This window comes from Paroedura picta, chromosome 12 (genome assembly GCF_049243985.1).
Source record: "Paroedura picta isolate Pp20150507F chromosome 12, Ppicta_v3.0, whole genome shotgun sequence".
Classification (NCBI taxonomy): domain Eukaryota; kingdom Metazoa; phylum Chordata; class Lepidosauria; order Squamata; family Gekkonidae; genus Paroedura; species Paroedura picta.
In genome coordinates this window covers 40,894,736-40,908,943 of record NC_135380.1, presented here as the reverse complement: position 1 = coordinate 40,908,943, position 14,208 = coordinate 40,894,736, and the positions used below count along the sequence as shown (strand labels likewise).

Below are 14,208 nucleotides of genomic sequence, written 5' to 3'. Positions count from 1 at the left end.
AGCCAGAAGTCATCTTGTCCCTGCCTCCCATCCTTACCATATATATTCTGGGACCCTCTTCCAGGCACATGTCAGGAAACCTCTATGCCTCCTCTCCTCCACTCTCAAGGTTGTCCTTTAGACCAGGGGGAGTCAACATGTGGTCCTCCAGATGTTCATGGACTACAATTCCCATGAGCCCCTGCCAGCAAACGCTGGCAGGGGCTCGTGGGAATTGTAGTCCATGAACATCTGGAGGACCACAGGTTGACTATGTCTTCTTCCTAGAACCAGTTACTCATTTTGCCAGTGCTGTTTAATTGTGGCAGAATGGTTATGTAACAGGGCACAACATTCCCCTGTAGGCCAGCATCTTAGACAGGCCTTTATAAAGAGTGCACTGTTGGTTTGGACCAAGGAATCATCCAAAATAGGGGTTCCCATCAGATGACCCTGGAATTTCTGCAAGCAGAGTAAAGAGACCAAAGCCTTGCTTGGCTGTGACCTTTAATCAAACTGCGATTCAGAGATATACTGCCTCTGAACAGGGAACTTCTGTTTAGACCTCCCAATTTATAGCCATTGATAGATTTGTGAATTTGCATTACCTAAAGCCATCTTAAGCTGGCAGCCTCTACTATAATAAAATCAGAGTCCGGTAGCACCTTTAAAACCAACAAAGATTTATTCATGCCTTGAATAAATCTTTGTTGGTCTTAAAGGTGCTACTGGACTCTGATTTTATTGTGCTACTTTAGACCAACACGGCTACATACTTGAATCTAGCCTCTGCTATAGTTGAGCCTACTTTAATGGATCTCCGTATTCTTCAAGGATTTTGCTACTGCAACTGTGGTTAATGTTTGAATAATATCTCCCCAAGGGCCACGGAGTAACCCCCTTTAAAAAAGAAATCCTTGAAGTCAGCACGCTCTTTAGCAACCTCCTACATTCTGCCTGCTGCCGCCACCGAAATTTCCTGGCTCAAAGCCAGCATTTCCCTCATTCATCTGCCACAAGCATTGTTGGCTAACTGGAGTTGAATGCTTGGGCTTAATTGGCTCGATGTAGCCCTTCCCGTCGAGGTGAATTAGTGGAAGCTCTTAATCTGGATAGCTTTTGGCCCGGGAGATGAGGATATGTAGAGTATTGCAGCAGCCTGGACCTCAGTGCATGCATGACGGAGCCTTGCCTTTAACTCAGTGAATGACGGAAGGGGCTGTGACGGAATTAGCTGGGCTGATGCTGTGCGGGAAGGCAGAAGTCCCACAGAGCTGCTGATGGCAGAACACTGACAGGTAGGAGTTATAGTGTTCCAAAAACTGCGGCAGTCAAAATGGCGTTGGTCCAGAGTATTTTACATGGGTGTTCCTCCTGACGCCAGTTCTCCAGAGTCGTCAGTATTGGAAGAGGTCTGCAGGTATTAACTGAAGTTGTTGCACTAACCCTTTTGGAGAGTGAGGTTCCCAAAACAGGGAAAATGAAGGCAAAAGCCAGCATTGCTTTTGGGGAACTGGGTTTGATTCCCCACTCCTCCTCCACATGCAGAGGCTGGGTGACTTGGGGCCAGTCAGCATTCCCTTAGAACTGTTCTCACAGAGCTCTCTCAGCCCCACCTACCTCACAGGGTGTCTGTTGTGGAGAGAGGAAGGGAAAGGTGTTTGCAAACCACTTTGGGGCTCCTTTGGGTAATGAAAAGTGGGGTATAAAAAACAGCTCTTCTCTCGCACTCTCAGTTTGTTTTGGAGGATGTAGTATTTGCTTTATTTCTATAGCACCTAAGTGTTCATAAAATAAGAATGCCGGCCTTTGTCCTCAGGCCCTGAACTTAGAACACCAGTGAGAAGAAGTGTCGCTGGCTGGAGAAATCCTGGGCTTAAATCCTCAGGTATTGAGGATATATTAAATCCTCAGGTATTGGAGATTGTTCAGTGTCCAAGTGGAAGAGAAGAGGATGCTACTTTGAGAATAGTGATTTTATACTGTATCGGAAACTGGATAGTTTGCCTGGCGGAAGAGTGCCGTTTTGCAAGCCCTGAAGTATGTTGACAGTTCTGTCAGGGCCCCGCCAGGTCACTGCTGGCAATTCATTCTACTAGGCTGGAGCCAGGGCTGAAAAGGCCGTGTCTAGGCGAACCTTTCTAGGCATCACCCGAATGCCGGTATCTGCTGAGCAGGTTCCCCTCGAGTCCAGCAGAGAAAGCTGAATGGGATCACAGAACCACTTTCAGAAGTTGGAGGCACACTGGTTAGGATATCTACAGGCGATTCTGCCCGGTGTCATTCTGCCTCGGAGACTCCTTTCTCCTCTATTCCACCCGATCTTCATGGGCAGCCGAACCCCGGCAGTCTTAACTCCCTTCCTTTAGAAAGCTGCCAGTGCTAAAGATTTTCTGGAAATGCTGAAAGGCTTCCTTGTTGAAGGCACTTGCACTTGGCCAATCTTGGTCCGTTTGTATAATTGTTCATTCACGATTTTGTTTTTCCTGTGTCTTGAAGTAAAAATAAAATCGCTAAGTTTACATTGTTGGCCCAGTTGCCGCAGGGACTGCGCTGAGACTGGCTTGGCTGCCCCTGTCGCTGCTATTTGATTGCTTTGGACCGATATTTTAGCTGCTGCTGCTGCTGCATTTTGTATTCAACACCCCTGTGTTGATCCTATTACTCATTTTCATAAAAGGGTGTCATAGAATCTGAGACACGATAGAAATACTTCAAATAAATAAAGTGCGGGAGGGGGGTACGCCTTGAATGAAGCCATTTGAGGCCGCCTTCTCTCTCCCTCTCCCAAGCTTAGGAGATGATTACTGTTTTTGAGTACAAGAGGGTGTCTTTGATTCTCCTCAAGCCATTCCAAAGGCTACCTGTTGAAATAAATAAATCACAGAAGGACCCTCTGGCCATCAGGACTGAGCCTGCAAGCTTTCAGCTGTTTTGGCTCCTGCTGTGCTCAGCCACCATAGGTTGGGCAAGCACAGCACCTGGTCCCTGCCTTACATTGATAGGGTTTGCTTGCTTATGCAATTTGGCTGCCTTTCCCCACACACCTCTCACGCAATCACACTGCTGCTCTGTGCAGGCATGTTTAATTTGTTCCCTTGCATCTCAGTCGTTTTGGTGACCAAGCAAGGCTCTGATCTGCCCATCTCCTTGGGGGAATGCTTTCCCCTGTCATTTATTTGTCTATTGAATGGATCCTCCTTATGCAAGGATCAAATTGGAAAACGAAATTGAGGTACAAGCTCCTCATCTCCTTGGAAGAAGGGTAGGACACCTTTAGGAGACAGATATGTCAACCTGAAGTTAGTCCACTTGTGTTGTCTATGATGGCGATGATGCCAATTGCATGTTTTAATGGCTGCATGGCTCTGAGCAGGAGGGAAGGGAGCATGGGGTAGCCCAATCTTGTCAGGTCTTGGTAACTAGGCAGGGTGAGCACTTGAAAAGGAGGCCACCAAGGAAGGTGCTGCAGAGGAAGGCAATGGCAAGCCACCTTTACGTCTCACTAGCTTGGAAAGCCCCTTGCTGGGTTCATTGTAATTTGATTGAAATTGACAACAATGGATACGCATGGCTTTGAGCTTGTTTTGGAGTTGTGAGCCAGCATGGTTAAAGCACAGCAGACTTTAATCTGGAGAACCAGGTTTGATTCCCCACTCCTCCACATGCAGCCAGCTGGGTGACCTTGGGCCTAGTGCTAGAGCTCTCAGAGCTCTCTCAGCCCCAAGCACCTCACAAGGTTCCTGTCACGGGGAGAGGAAGGGGATCATAAGTTGCCTTGAGTCTTCTCTGGTAGTAAGAAGTGGGGTGCAAAAAACCAGCTCTTCTTCAGTTCTTTAGGCTTCTTTGGCATCATAGTGCTGTTCCTTGGTTTTGTTTTTTGCAGGGAAGGCGATGGTTGGCCGCTATTTTAGACTCTTGTTTGACTTACTTTCAGCCTACTGCTTGAGGCTGTCATATTGGCTTTTCAATAGACAATTTTGATTTTGCTGTTTCTTTTAAATGCATGTCGTATACTGGGAGAGCGTTAGTTTTTTTTTATAATAGAAAAAGGGGGGGATCTTCTACTCCCATGAGGGTTGCGATATGCCCAAATCATAATAGTTGATTCAGTATAGTGTCACTTCCCTTGTCCCATGTAGCGATGGCTACGTGGGTATATCACTTGAGTTTCTAAATCAACCTTTTGGCCATGGAGGAGCCCCTAAAATATTTCTCAGGCTTCAAGGAACCCCGGGGGTGGTGCCATGCCCCTTCAGAGAAGTGGGTGAGGAAGTAAGATGTGAGAGCCGGCCAATCGATCAATTGAACATTTACCATTTTCATTGTGGAGAAAGAGACTAGGCCTGTAGAGTGGCAGGGGGAGGGGGCTCCAGTGATGTCTAGTGATGTCAACAGCGATTCAAACTTCTGGGAAAGGCTGCATAAACCCTGGGAAGTTCTTGAGTATCCTTAGTACTCCCGAGAACCCTGCTTGGGAATCCCTATTCTAAATGCACATGCAAATAGTGTGGTTTGGTTGAAGGAGGACAAGAGAGCTAGACTTTGATCTTGGTTCTGATCCTCATGAAGCTCATTTGGTGACTTCAAAGCCAATCACTTTCTCTCCTTCCCAAGGGATGGGGTGAAGATCAAACAGTGGAGGGAAACCTGATGTGCTCCCTAAGCCTCTTTTAGAAAGGTCAGGATGGCAATCTCATGTTTACATGGCCTAGTGAAGCACATAGGAGAAGGTGGTTCAGCCCCAAACAGAGATGTCAGGTTGATGTCCTACTTCCCAGCAGTACAAGTGCCTGGAGGCAGTAGAAGAGACAAAGCAGAAGAGGATCATTCTCTGTTTTCTCCTCTGGGCACCCTTCCCAGTTAGCTCAGACAGGAATTTCCAACCAGCATTCATAGAATCATAGAATCATAGAGTTGGAAGGGGCCACACAGGCCATCTAGTCCAACCCCCTGCTCAACGCAGGATCAGCCCAAAGCATCCTAAAGCATTCAAGAAAAGTGGGTATCCAACCTTTGCTTGAAGACTGCCATTCCTGGGAGACCGCTTCCCCAGCTGCTCTGTAGGCCTAGGTTCTTTCTCCACAATGGGAACGGTAGATGATTGATTGATTGATTGATTGATTGATTGATTAGCTGGTTCCTGCCTCTTACTTCCATGCCCACTTTTCTGAAAGGGCCTGGCACCACTTCCAGGGTTCCTTGAAGACCGAAAAAATATTCCAAAGGTTCCTCAGTGGTTCTCAACCTGGGGACCTCTTTGGGGGTCGAACGACCCTTTCACAGAGGTCGTGTCAGGGCAAACAGCTTGGCCGGAGGAGCACCATCCACACAACAGCCTTGTGGGGTAGGTTGAGATACAGCGTTCGTCTGTCTGAAGCAGCGGAAAAGAGCAAGATAGGCATGGTAGGACAAGAGGCAGAACTGAACTGAAAACCCCCAGAAAAAAACCAATTTATCTACAGTCATGAACAATGGATCTTCACACCATTGGTCAGTTTCGGTTTAATTTCTGTGAAAGAACACTTGCATAATTTTATGGTTGGGGGGTCACCATAACATGAGGAACTATATGAAAGGGTTGTGGCATTAGGAAGGTTGAGAACCCTGCTCTATAGTCCAAAGGATTTAAAGCAGGGATAGTCAACCTGTGGTCCTCCTGTGCGTTTGCTGGCAGGGGCTCATGGGAATTGTAGTCCATGGACATCTGGAGGACCACAGGTTGACTACCCCTGCTTTAAAGGGCTGGCTCAGAGGCTCCTGCAGTGTTTTGCATGTGACATTAGTTCATTTAGTGACAGCTTCTCTTTTAATTTCTCTCACATTCCTCCACTGGGAATGCATCTTTCCATTATGCTTTGTTCTTTACTGTGTTTTCCCCCAGACTTGAACCGAAACAAATGACATCCTGATAAGCTTAGCTTGTTATTTGTGTAAGACCCTTGTATCCGATAAACATCTTCATGATGCTGGGCACAATCCTATTGGATGCTCATCCATGACACACACTCTACTTATATAAGTGGTCTCGTGACTTCCATTTTATGGTCCGGCAAAGTGCGCCGTGCACACGAATGCTTACAATTTGAATAAAATTGGGTTGGTCTTAAAAGTGCCCCTGGACCCAAACTCTGTTCTGCGGCTTTAGGCCAACCCTGGAGAATAAACAAAAACCAGCTAAGCACAGGAAGTGAAACTAATCAAAACCACATTTGAGGCACAAGATGAAGAAGCATGGATTTAATTTTAGTTCTATTAAGTACAGTATTGTCTCTTTAAATTTCATTTTTCAAACATAGGCACTTCACACTCGGGGGAAAAAATCCTCCTGAAGCATGAATGCAAGGCAAATATAAAGCTTGTTTTATAATTTTTTCAAATAAAACCAGTTCGTTGCATTAGCTAAGAAAGCGCTTAAGGAGGAAAACTTCCAAAATTAAAGAGAAAAAGGTCAATCAGCTTCCGGATAAAGTCTTCTTCAGGGATATTTATTTCATTTCGCAGCTTTAATTCCCTAAGAGCATGTGTGCGTTGTCTTGGAGCGTACGACTCCAGATTTGTTCTGGTGCTTCAGACCAACACAGCTACTCACTTGAAAGTGTTTTGGGGTTACTCTTCTTGCTTCTTTTTGACCTGGTGATGTGAAGGTTGGTCTTCTCCCCAGCCCAGCATAGGTGTGATTGGGGAGGAAAATGGAGCCACAGTTCTTTCTTGCCTTCCCCTTTTCCCCACCAAGATCCATGGGGGCCTGCCCCTAATCTGGCCTCCCCCTTGAATGGTTCACCTCCAGTGCCCTCGAATGCTTAACTCCAGTGCCTAGATTGCAGGGCTCTGCAGCCTTGCTCCGTCATCTTCACATCTCATCTTCTTTTGTGCAGCCTTCAAGGCTACAACACAGAACAAAGGTGGTATAAGTGAACAAGGCCAAGGCTCCGGTCTTAGCTGTCCTTTCTTGCAAGTCAGCCGATTTGAACATGATGCAGTTCTGTTAGCCGTTCAGGCGAGTCCGGTTTTTGGTGGTCCTATGGCTCAACTGTCGCCACTATTTTTTGAACTTGCGTTGCTACTTTAAGCTGTGTAATGTTCACGCCAGTATTCATTTTGATTATATCTAACCATCGTGTTCTTTGTCGGCCTGGTTTTCTTTGCTTTCTCCATTGAGTTGGATCGCATCATATAGCCAAAGTAAGTGAGCCGGAGTATTGTGATGTTGCCAACCAGTGGCTTTATGCGCTGTAGTGTTTCCTTGTTTGTGTGTTTTGCTGTCCATAAAACCCACAGAAACCTTCTCCAACATCAGAGTCCAAATGAATTGATTCGCTTCTTGTCCAATTGTTTCCATTGTCCAATTTTCACAGCTGTAGGTGGCTATTGGAACTATGATAGATCAAACTCATCTACATTTGGTAATCAATTTGAACTAGGGTTGTGAGCAGCGGCGTCCGAATTGGCCGTTCCAGGCCAACGCAGCCAGCGCCTCCTCTCCTCCTGGAAGAGGGGGAGTCCGCCTGGAATGAGTGATTTGGACGCCACCGCGCACAACCCTAATTTGAACATATTAGGCCTCAGTAAATGTACATGGATCATGCGGCAATCTTTCATTTTCCTCTTAATCTAATCAGATCATGCATATGCATATTGATGAGGAAGACCTGTGTTTCATGGGATTTACTCACAGGTAAATAGATACGATGATCTCAGCCTTATTTGCTTACACAAGAGAGTGCTGCAAAACTAAATATGCTCCGCACTACTTAGCACAGGATAATGGATTTAGACTTCGTTTTATAGCCAGTTAGTTCATTACAATAAATCTGGAAATAAACCAAAAATGAGATTTGCATGTGCCGCTTGGAAGATTTGTTTGGAAGCTATTGTTAACCCAAACCATGTTTGGCATGATAAGTGGTGGCCATAGTAATTGATTATATGCAGTTGTAGTTGGATTTATTTTATTTTATTGCTGTTTCGCAGCAGCTGCACACTTGGTTGTTTTATAAGTCATATATCCTGTCACTGTTCCACTGATGGAAGCAAAACCTTTATCTGCTTTTCCCAGCTGCTTCCTGTGACCCCTGATCATAACAAAAAGCCTTGAGGGTCTTGGGATGGGAGCCCTGCAGTGAAACAGACAACGGGGCAATCAGCATTCTCATGGATTGAGAGGGGGCATGGTTGCTGCTTTAAGTGTTTGAATGGTTGTCACTTAGAGCAGGGGTAGTCAACCTGTGGTCCTCCAGATGTTCGTGGACTACAATTCCCATGAGCCCCTGCCAGCAAATGCTGGCAGGGGCTCATGGGAATTGTAGTCCATGAACATCTGGAGGACCACAGGTTGACTACCCCTGACTTAGAGGGCAGGAAAAGTTTCCTGTTGGCAACAGAGGCTAGGAGTAATGGGTTTAAACTACGTGTAGAAGGGTACTAGCTAGATATCAGGGAGGAAAAATCATAGAGTAGTTCAGCAGTGGAATTGACTGCCTAAGGAGGTGGTGGGTTCCCTCTCACTGGCCCTCTTCAAGCAGCAGCTGGACAGAGACTCATCCTGGATGCTCTAGGTCGGGGTAGTCAAACTGCGGCCCTCCAGATGTCCATGGACTACAATTCCCAGGAGCCCCTGCCGCAGTTTGACTACCCCTGCTCTAGGTTGATCCTGCATAGAGCTGGTGGTTGGACTAAATGGCTTGTATGGCCCCTTCCAACTCTATGGTTCTATGAATCCGTGGCAGCAATATACAACATGATATATATATATTTTTGGGAACTGGACAGCCACAAATGAGTCTTATCAGAAAATAAAGAGGCGCTACTGCTTGGGTGTAGAGCATCTGCTTTGCATGCAGAAAGTCCCAGGTTCGATCCCTTTCCCTGTACCTTCTGTTGGAAGGATGAGGTGATAGGGGATGCGAAAGAGAGCCACTGCCAGTCTCAGACAACCCTGACCTTGGTGACCCAGTTTAGTAAAACGCGCTGTGATGCGTCTCCATGTGTCATGTTAACTCAAGAGCGTGCATGGGAAAGATGTTGGAGGCATCTCTCGTTGGGGACCACAGATTACAGTTGTGTGCTAAATACTGATACATAAGAATTGCTGTTCAGCTTCTTGAGTCATCACCCCAGACACTGTAGTACAGGGATAGTCAAACTGCGGCCCTCCCGATGTCCATGGACTACAATTCCCATGAGCCTCTGCCAGCAAATGCTGGCAGGGGCTCCTGGGAATTGTAGTCCATGGACATCGGGAGGGCCGCAGTTTGACTACCCCTGCTGTAGTAGCACCCAGATTTTGGAACTGGCTTCTCTGCTCTTGTTCAGGAGGCAAATTACAGCTCTTCTGCTAGGAGATCTTTTATGTCCTAGGAGAGATCATTTTGTACTGAGTCGGACCATCGGCCCGTCTGGCTCACTGTTGGTTGTTGTGACCAGCAGCAGTGTAGGAGTTACTACCATTGTCCTTCTGGAGAGAAACTCAACTACCTCTTGGGTATATCAAGATATCAACCTTCTTGGGTGGGTGTATCGAACAACAGTTGCTTATTTTTCCTCACAGCCTCATCTGCTTTTGAGGGCTGCACGTTGGACTCTGGCTCTTTCTTTTTGCCAATGCTGCCAGTGAAAAACAGCTGGATGTCCATCTATGGGCCCTTTCCCCACTTTACTGCTCTTAGAGGCTCTTGATGGCACATGGCCATTAAACTCTTTAAGTTTTTCAGAGGCATCAGCTTGCAAACCAGTGGTGCAGGGCACCGGACTGATGCTCCTGACAAATTGTTAAGTGGGCTGGATGCACCCTGCAGACCGTAGTTCGCCCATCTCTGATTTTAAAGCTGCGTGTGTCCATGTAGGCATATGCACACTAATGTGCCATGCAACACACCACCTGCCATTTATTTGTTTGATCCGTTTATTTGATTTGATGATGATGTCAGCCATTCCGTCGAGTCTGGCCATTCTATGGCACAGCAGCGGCCACTATCCCCCACCGCCTCCCTGAGACGTGCAATGTTGTGTCCAGTGTCCACCGCGCCCTTTGTCTGTCTGGTTTCCTTTTTCCACCGACCAATCTGAGCACAATTGCTTTCTCCATCGCTTGATAGGGGTAAAGTAAGTGAGCTGGAGTTTCATGATTTTGCCTTCCAGTGATAGATCGGGCTTTATGTTTTCTAGTATTCCTTGCCATGACTTTTGCCGTCCATGGAACCTGCAGAAGCTTTCTTTAGAGTCTTCTATACTGTCCCTCTAGGGTTTTGCCAGCTTGTGGTGGTTTGCAACCAATTCATAAACAATAGATAAAATACATAAAAACAATTCATTTGTGATGTTAGCCCCAACATAAAGTGCTGCGGTGACTCAGTGACTTCCAAGAGCAAATTGAAGGGAAGGGGGGGGGTAAGGGAGGGATGGGAGGGAGGCCCAGCATTTTATACTGATGTATCCTCTAGTCCTGGCTGGCCTCAGCCATTAGCCCAGAGGAAGAGATCTGTCTTACAGGCTCTGCGGAACTTAGCAAGTTCCTGCAGGCCTCTGATCTCTCTTATTCCACCAGGCAGGAGCCAGGACTAAGAAGGCCCCGACTCTCATTGAGGCTGGGCAGATTCCTTTAGGGCCAGGGATCCTTAACTGATTGGTATTGCTGGATCTGTTGGTATTGCTGGATGTTCAGAAGCGCGGTCCTTCGAATTCACAGGGCCCAGACCATGTAGTAAGGCTTTGAAGGACTTAGGGTTGAGCGCTTCGGGCTTCAGTGATCGCAGAGGCAGCCAAACTGAGCCGAAGAGCTCAACCCTAGTTCAAACCAAAACCTTGAACTGAATCTGGAATTCCACCAGAAGCCAATGCAGCTGCCATAGCACTGGTCTCGTGTGGCTTCTCCACATGGTCCATTCTTTGCAAAGCATGCAGCTACTAAGGTTCACTTTGAACTGTAGGTCAGGGGTAGTCAACCTGTGGTCCTCCAGATGTCCATGGACTACAATTCCCACGAGCCCCTGCCAGCATTTGCATTTGCAAATGCTGGCAGGGGCTCGTGGGAATTGTAGTCCATGGACATCTGGAGGACCACAGGTTGATTACGCCTGCTGTAGGTGACCTGCTTTAGGACAATTACTTTTCCCCTCCCTCAGCATACCTTTAACTGAAAGGAAAAAAAAAACCAGCTTCCTGACTTGTAAAACCACAGGTCGGCGCAAATGAACACATCTTGCTGCTGGTGGGGAAAAGGCTGCAGTATCATTTAGTGGTGGGATCTCCATGGCTTGCAGAGTGCTCCTCGGTAGGAGGATGAGGCTGTAAGAAGCGTATTTCTCTTTTCCTTCATGAAGTAGTGGAAGTTCTCTGGTTCTTGCACAATCACTTCTAACCCACTTAGCACTACTCTCTTTAAAAACTCCAGACCCTTGGAGTAAACCGTGGCCATCATTTGCAGCGTTAGGGAGACACCTGCTGTTTGTTCTGCTTATATAATTTTCTGCTCTTTTTAATTTGATGATGTTATGAATTCATGTATGCAAATCCCCCCCCCCTTCCTTTCAGGGTGCCCGAGGCCCGGATGGTCCAATAGGCGAGCTGGGGTCGCGAGGAGCCAAGGTGAGCTCTCCCTTTCGCCCACAAGAGTGGGATTGCTCTTGGGTGTGATTTGAAATTGCAGATGGAATTTGAAATTGAATATGTATTGAGAACATAGGAATCTGGTTTGTTCATTCATTCATTCATTCATTCATTCATTCATTCTTGTATCAATTACAAAGAGCTAGTTTGGTGTAGTGGTTAAGAGCAGTGGCCTCTAATCTGGAGAGCCTGTTTTGATTCCCGGCTCCTCCATCTGTAGCCAACTCTGTGACTTTCAGCCAGTCACAATCCTATAAGAGCTGTTCTCACAGGGCAGTTCTTTCAGAGCTCTCCAGTCCCACCTACCTCCCAGGATGTCTGTTGGATGTTTGACACATACCTCAGGGAGGGTATTCCACAAATGAGATGCCACCACAGAGAAGGACCTTTTACTTACAGAGATGTATTAGTTCCCAACTTTGAAAAACAAAGTCATGCTGAGTGCAGCCTCTAAAGATGAAAAAGTTCCAGACAAGTTCCTATGTTCTGAGAGGTAGAAAGGCTCCTAATAATAATAAGAGTTGGTCTTTATACCCACTTTTCCCTATCTGAAGGAGTCTCAAAGCGGCTTTCAATTGCCTTCCCTTCCTCTCCCCATAACACAGTGGTTCCCAACCTTTTTATCACTGGGGACCGGTCAACGCTTGACAATTTTACTAAGGCCCAGAGGGGTAGTCTTTTGCCAAGCGACGTCGCCACCGCCTGAGCCCCTGCTCCACTTGTTTCCTGCCGGCGCCCCTGACTTCCTGCCGGCCACTGAGGGGCTATTGCCAGCAGCAGCTGCACAGTGCCACGCTGAGGGGGAGCCCCAGCCATAGTGGCCACTGGAGAGCATCAAAGGTGAGACGGCGGCAGAGCGGCAGGGCAGCCCCCGAGGCAGCAGCCGGGGAGGAGGACGAGGGGAAGCTGCGGCCCGGTACTGACTGATGTACGGACTGGCACCGGTCCCCGGACCGGTGGTTGGGGACCACTGCCATAACAGACATCCTGTGAGGTAGGTGGGGCTGAGAGAGCCCTGACAGGACTGCTCAGTCAGAACAGCACTATCAGGGCTGCGACAAGCCCAAGGTCACCCGGCTGGCTGCGTGCGGAGGAGCGGGGAATCAAACCCAGTTCGCCAGATTAGAAGCCACCGCTCCTAACCACCACACCACACAGGAGGAAGGTGTCCTAGCTAGGGTTCCCGACCTCCATCAGCTGATCGCTGGGCAACAGAGGTCAGTTCACTTGGAGAAAATGGCTGCGTTGGAAGGTGGCCTCTGTTGCGTTATCCCCCAATTAAGTCCCTCCCTTCCCCAAACCCCCCTCTCCTGAGACTCCACCCCTAGAGTCTCCAGGCACTTTCCAACCCAGAGCTGGTAACTCTCGCCCTCAAAGGCAAATATTAAAAACCAGTTTGAGATGACTGTGTGGGATTAGTGTAGGCCAAGATTAAATTGAATTCCCAAGTGGGGGGTGAGTGGGAGTGGTACCTGAGTTTAAACACACTCAAAAGCCCTGCCTGCTGTTGTCTGCTGTTTCTTGCTGGTGACCAAAATGCATCATCATCATCATCATAGAAGAATCATAGAATCATAGAGTTGGAAGGGGCCATACAGGCCATCTAGTCCAGGGGTAGTCAATCTGCGGCCCTCCAGATGTCCGTGGACTACAATTCCCAGGAGCCCCTGCCAGCGAATGCTGGCAGGGGCTCCTGGGAATTGTAATCCACGGACATCTGGAGGGCCACAGATTGACTACCCCTGATCTAGTCCAACCCCCTGCTCAACGCAGGATCAGCCCAAAGCATCCTAAAGCATCCAAGAAAAGTGTGTATCCAACCTTTGCTTGAAGACTGCCAGTGAGGGGGAGCTCACCACCTCCTTAGACAATGTGCATCCTCCTCCTCCTCATCATCATTATATTTGGATTTCTTTCTCGCCTCTCCCCGGAGGCTTAAGGAGTCACAACACATTTAAATGTTCATGAATAATGTCAAATGAATAATGTTAATGTAAATGTCCTTGAAAGTACTCTCACCCTTATGTGGCATCAAGAATCCTGAGACTGGTTTCAGGGATTGTGGCCACACCCTGCTGTGCAGCAATCAAGAAAGAGACTTGGGATGGGCACGGTTTGCATGAAAGTGTTTCCATGAGACCTTTAGAAGCTTCAGAAGGTGGCCAGAATCTGAGGCCTGAGCCAGTGTTTCTCAGCTTTTTTACCATTGAGAAACTTTTGAAACATTCTTCAGGCTTCAAGAAGCCCCAGAACCATCGTGCAGAAAATGGTTGAGAAGCATAGCTGTGTACATGCCCACCTGGGGTCCCTCTGCTCCCCGCCCCCTCCTGGACCATCAGTGGCCATTTTGGGAGGGGGAGCAGGTTGATATGGCAATATATGGTCATATCACCCGATAAATGTTTAACAAATTTTAAAAGTATGTGAAAAATTTATTAACTCCCACCCATTTGGGAAAACCTTTCACAGCCATCCAGGAACTCCAGGGTTTCCTGAAACCCTGGTTGAGAAAGTCTGGTTTAGTGCATGAGTGGCCAAACTGTGGCACTCCAAATGTCCCCAGACTACAAGTACCATGAGCCCCTGCCATTTGACCTTGAGCCTAATCTGCTTCTGTCAAAA

The 14,208-nt window shown here is 47.5% G+C and overlaps 1 protein-coding gene across 4 annotated transcripts in view; it reads left to right on the top strand.

Moving 5' to 3' along the window:
- The window catches only part of COL27A1 (collagen type XXVII alpha 1 chain), a 356,512-nt gene that overhangs the window by 247,520 nt on the left and 94,784 nt on the right, over positions 1–14,208 (top strand). For all 4 annotated transcript variants that reach the window (XM_077305314.1, XM_077305312.1, XM_077305313.1 and 1 more), the window contains one exon: positions 11,512–11,565. In XM_077305314.1, coding sequence (XP_077161429.1) covers positions 11,512–11,565 — 54 coding nt within the window. The remainder of the gene's footprint in view (positions 1–11,511; positions 11,566–14,208) is intronic.